General features: G+C 32.7%; 1 protein-coding gene across 1 annotated transcript; it reads left to right on the top strand.

Annotated features, from left to right (window-relative positions):
• The first annotated feature begins 1531 nt into the window (after nucleotides 1–1531).
• Nucleotides 1532–3977, top strand: LOC149547331 ((R)-mandelonitrile lyase-like). Its single transcript, XM_089794728.1, has 4 exons — nucleotides 1532–1674; nucleotides 1973–2623; nucleotides 2918–3743; nucleotides 3833–3977. Exons 1-4 carry the CDS (start codon nucleotides 1539–1541, stop codon nucleotides 3873–3875), a joined length of 1656 nt encoding a protein of 551 aa, XP_089650854.1. The 5' UTR covers nucleotides 1532–1538; the 3' UTR covers nucleotides 3876–3977.
• Nucleotides 3978–5653: the final 1676 nt, after the last annotated feature.

The raw sequence follows: 5653 nt of genomic DNA, 5'->3' as shown, positions 1-5653 counted from the left end.
ATTTTGTAATTTCACATTTGCAATGATAATAAGAAGTCTATATTTTGTTCTCACATTTGTTGTTGTTTCTTTATTTTTGTTATGGGTTTATGGTATTAAGGGGAGCACCCTTCATCAACTAATATATTTGCAATATATATGAAAATCAAAAAAGACAAAAATGATGACGAAAATGTTAAATTTTCTTTAGAGGCATGAAATCAATTACATTCTTGTGCACCACCCACAACAAAACCCTACTTAAAAAATATCATTATTTTTTACATCTTTAATTGACTTTGAAGCTCACTCTATAACACTAGGAGCAATGTGGCTAGGGATATTCCAAAACATGCAATAAGAAGTCATATAAAAAATCAGAAACAATTAGCAACAATTATTTTAATTCATTAGCATTTCGAAAATTGAATTACAATGAATGAAATGTGAGGAAATATTTTGCATCCAAAAGTACTATCTTTCATTAAGAATTGAAGAGTGGGCGCAACTAGCTTCCTAGATGTGATAGTTGATCCCTCTCTCATTGGTCCCATAGATTATCCCCTCATTTAGAAACACAATTTTACACATGGGGATGATCACAACCTTCTAGTCCACCCTTTGCATCTTTCCTTTAAGCATGATAGTGCTCTTGAATGGCTTGAGTCAAGAAGGTTTTCCACTCAAGATTGGTCATTTCTCTAATCCATAATTGATACTCCTCAAATAACCCTCTTTAATTATAATACACTCTTGTTGAACAAAGCTGATTTATGATTTTATCCCTAAAAATATTTGATTTTTTTTGGGTAATAAGTATCCTTTTTCTATTAATTTGACTACAAATATCTAAATTTTATTGATCTTAATCCTATTTATACATAATTTATAAATATATTTACTTCCCAATTTCTTTTTCATTATATACCATTTTATTAATCAAATAATATTGATTAGAAAATATTCTTAAAGAAAAATAGGGTGGGATGTGTGACCTTTCATCTTTTGCCTCTGGAAAGATCGTATTCCACATCTCCTGTTACCTCCCGTATTGTGGAAGATAACGCCTTCAATGTTTGTTCCGTAAAGAACACTACCTTCTCAGATTGTCAACCACAATATGAGATTTTACAATCTTTCAACAGCTTGCGTTTGGTTACATATCAACTTTGAAGATTATCTTCCAAGTGTAAATCTGTATTTCCAAATACAAGTTTATACAACCTAAACAAATGAGATAATATCACAACTAACGTTCCTTTATTGGACAAATCAATTTCAAAAACTAATATGGGAAGCATGTACATTAACATCAAAAACTAATATGTCAAGCTCAGTTTCAACTTCGACGTCGTACAATGCCAACATAAGTAGCATAATCTTGCTGAATCGTACAAGGTTAGGAGATGAGAAAGTGAAATCGATTGGGTAGGAAGTCAATTGCAATACTCTCATTGATTAGGTCAGATTACGAATGCAAAGAAACGATTATACTTGGTGCTCATCTATAAATTTTCTAAAAGAGTTCCTCAGTCACAAACATATAGGAGGAGCTAAGTATGATTTTAATTTTAGATCTCAAGAGGGATTTGAATCGCTTTGTGGGCATGGAGAATCTATTCTTTTTAATATATTGTCTGCTAATTCTTAGCAATCACCAGCAGCTAAAGTGTTCAGCAGCCACGGAGAATTTAGGTCAGTATTTTATTTCGAACAAGTATCATTAAGTTAATAATACCAGATTTCTACAATTCATGAAATTATATTCATGCTTATGGATAAGATTGTGTGTGAGTTTTTTAACATCAATATATTGGATGATCAAAGATGGATCATTGAATATGAAAAAACTTACACACAATCTTACCCAGAAGTATGAATATAATATCATTAAGTTGAAAAGAAATAGATTGAAAAGAAATAGATCTATTGACAAATTTAAGCTATAATGGTTCTCCCATCCCCTCTAACACTTAATGTTTGGTGTTTGCAGAATACCCATATCCTTTTATGACATTTGATGCTGAAATCGTGGCTTCAAGAACATATGATTACATTGTTGTTGGAGGAGGTACAGCAGGTTGTCCTCTGGCTGCAACTCTCTCACAACATTACTCTGTTTTGCTACTTGAAAGGGGAGATTCTCCCTATGGAAATCCAGACACTGAGGACAATAAAGGCTTTTTCAAGATCCTTGGTAATGCCAGTGAGTTCCCTTATGTTGCTCAGCGGTTTGTCTCAGAAGATGGAGTGCAGTTGGTAAGAGGAAGAGTTTTGGGAGGTGGATCAACCATCAATGCGGGGTTCTACAGCAGGGCAAGCCTTGAATATATTCGAAAGATGGGGTGGGATGAGAAGCTTGTAAATGAGTCCTATGAATGGGTGGAGAAGATGAATGCCTTCAAACCAAACAAGCTTTTTCTTTGGAATTCTGCTGTGAAGGATGGGCTTGTTGAAGCTGGAGTGCTACCTTACAATGGGTATACTTTGGATCATTTGGAGGGCACCAAGATTGGTGCATCATCCTTTGACAACAGTGGAAGGAGACATACTGCTGCAGATCTTCTCAAGTATGCAAATCCAGATAACATTGTAGTTCTTCTCAATGCTACAGCCAATAGACTACTCTTTGATTCCTTGTCAGGTACATTTTCATGTTCTACTCATTTTTCAAATAGAAGCTTTAAGTGGCCTTTATGCTATCCTTAATATAGTGGCTAGTTATGGCTAGTTATTTGTAGGCTTTGGATTAACCTATATATTATCTAGAAATAGACCAATTCTATATGATTGAAAATTTTCAAATAATTTTGAATTTCTCTTTTATTAGATAGATTGGTTCAAATAGGATAGGAGGTTTGATGTAATAATTTTCTTTGTTTATATTTGATTTTTATTTATGAATTTTTAAAATCATTTATTTAATCATATGATGCAGGAAAATTGAAGGCTATTGGAGTCAATTTTATGAATAGTGTTGATAGTCTATCTTATCAAGTATTCCTCAATCAATTGTTCCATTGGAGTGAGGTAATTTTGTGTGCAGGAAGTATAGGCAGTCCCCAACTTCTCCTCCTAAGTGGAATTGGCCCACCACAACAACTCAGAGAATTAAATATCACCACACTACTAGATTCAAATTTTGTAGGAAAAGGGATTCAGGATCCACCACGTGCAACATTTACCATTGAATCCCCAAAAGCACTTGATTTTGCCCAGCTACAAGTAGTAGGTATAGTAGACAACTCACAAGTGTATATTGAGCCTGCTAGTTATTTCTTACAAGAAAATGCCACAACCTATGAATATCTAGGCATTATTGCTATCAAGGTAGCTTTTCCTCTATCAAGGGGAGAACTACGACTTAGAACTACAAATCCTCAAGATAGTCCTTTAGTAAGGTATAATTATTATTCCCATCCTTATGATCTACAAGAATGTATGTTTGGTGTGAAGGTGCTGTCAAATCTTAGCAAAACAACCTATATTCAAGAATTTGCATTTAAAGGTAGTAGGAACTCTAGTATCCTTCGATTCATTGGGTCAACATTACCTCAAAATCAATCAGATAACAAAGCCTTTACAAAGTTTTGTAGAGATACACTAGCAACGTTTTGGCACTATCATGGAGGGTGTCAAATTGATTTGGTTATCGACAAAAAACATAATGTAAAAGGTGTTGACAAACTAAGGATTGTGGACAATTCAATTTTCAAGGATAGTCCTGGAACAAATCCACAATCCACTACCATGATGCTTGGAAGGTAAATATTATCTTTAGTAGGTTATATTAGCTTTTAATAATTACTTTGTGTTATACTAATGACATCTTTTATGCATACATGATGTGCAGGTATATAGGAGTTCATGTTCTTCAAGAACGTATGAACAATTGAAAATATTCAACTATTTATAACTCTCAATAAATATAAAGTATTGCACACTATATGTATCTCATAAACTAATGACCATGAAATATAATTATATGTACATTTGTATATATCTTTTAATGCTTTCTTAGTGGATCCCCTTCAATATATGTAAATTTAATTCAAAGTGACATACATGAAAGTGAATTAAAATAAAATAACTCATTTGATTTTTCATTGAATAACATGTTATACAATATATTTTAGATGGTTATTAAAACCAATTTATTGTTTATATTATTTATATTTATTAAAAAAGATATGAAAAATATAATAGACTAATGATCAAAATCATAATAGTACACATAATTAAACTTAAAGTTATACATTTTTTCCCAATCTAACTATGAACATAATCCTACCTAAACTATTGAAAATGGAAGAAGAACTGTACTATTCTATTATTCAAAATATATAAAAGCTTGCAGTTAGTCAAATCTCCACAAGATTGACATATAAACATTAGATATCAAAATTTGATGACATATACTTAACAAAAACAAACAATGCATACTATTAACCAATAGGATGGTGTAATCTACCAAAGGTCCAACAAACAAGCTATTCCATTTTATTAAATTTTGATAGCCACATATTGGCACCAACCACTTTCCCACACAAAAATAAACATAGTCAACAACTCCATAAAATTAATTTCTTTTGAAAAATATTGTAATATGAGGCTTATGAGTTTTGATGAAATCTCAAACAACCTTTTTTGAGTGGAGTTTCTTTAGATCTTTACTATTCTACATAATATGTGTCATGTTTAAAGGAGAGATGATTAAGATTCATAAACACAAATTTTGGAAAGTTTTAGTGATTGTTAGTCCCTCCCGCCCATAGGCGGGGACTAATGTTTTCATTGCAATTTTCAATTAGTAGTTGTCTCGAGACTGCAGCGAATGTTAAAACTATCCCACTAAAATCCTCCTCGGCCATGCATTTCAATTTACCATTATTTTTCAATTTGATTTTCCCTCTATTTCTATTGGTTCCGGATGACTTTCCTGGTAGTCTTTTAAATTTGGTTTCTATAAAGTCCTCGAAAATGAAAACCCATCTGCTACCTATCATATGCACAGCCTACAAGACGTCCCTCGTGCATGTTTAACTGCAATTACTTCTCTCACCTCAGTCCCTTTGCTGCCATGGCCTGTGCTCGTTTTCTCAAAATGGACGTTGTTGATTTGGGCTTACAGCTGTGTAGGATTCAAACAACAGCAGCAACATAATAAAAAAAAATGATAATATTCAAAACAAGGAAGGCTCTGTTTTACTGCAGAGAAAAAAACTGATATATTATTCCAACTACAAATTGCTATTCAGCCAATACATTTATTCAAATAAAAATTGTTAAAACTAATCCCTAACACATAGATCAAAATATAGATTAGGAGTTCTGACAGTAGTTTTAGCATTATTCGATGCCTATGATTAAGGATGGGAGAAGAAGTAACTAAGACTAAACTAAAATGCATTCAAAAATATCATCTAATGCATGCCATATGTACAGCATGCTTCTTGTTTAAACTACTCCTAAACTGAAGTATTCTAGAAATTATTCATAGAATGGTGGAAATGGAGCGGTGGAGCTGGAGTTTGAATTGAAGATCTCAGTATCAATCTTCATACTCCCCCTTGATGCTGAGAGGACTCACAATCTGATCTCTGAGTATCAAAAACTGATCTTTTGTAACTACCTTTGTGAAGATGTCTACAATTTGCTCCTTTGTGCTGATGTA

The sequence above is a fragment of the Cupressus sempervirens genome, chromosome 7 (assembly GCF_028749045.1).
Source record: "Cupressus sempervirens isolate cs-2001-9-10 chromosome 7, ASM2874904v1, whole genome shotgun sequence".
Lineage (NCBI taxonomy): Eukaryota > Viridiplantae > Streptophyta > Pinopsida > Cupressales > Cupressaceae > Cupressus > Cupressus sempervirens.
The sequence above is the reverse complement of the archived record's forward strand: the minus strand, read 5'-3'. Positions and strand labels throughout refer to the sequence as shown.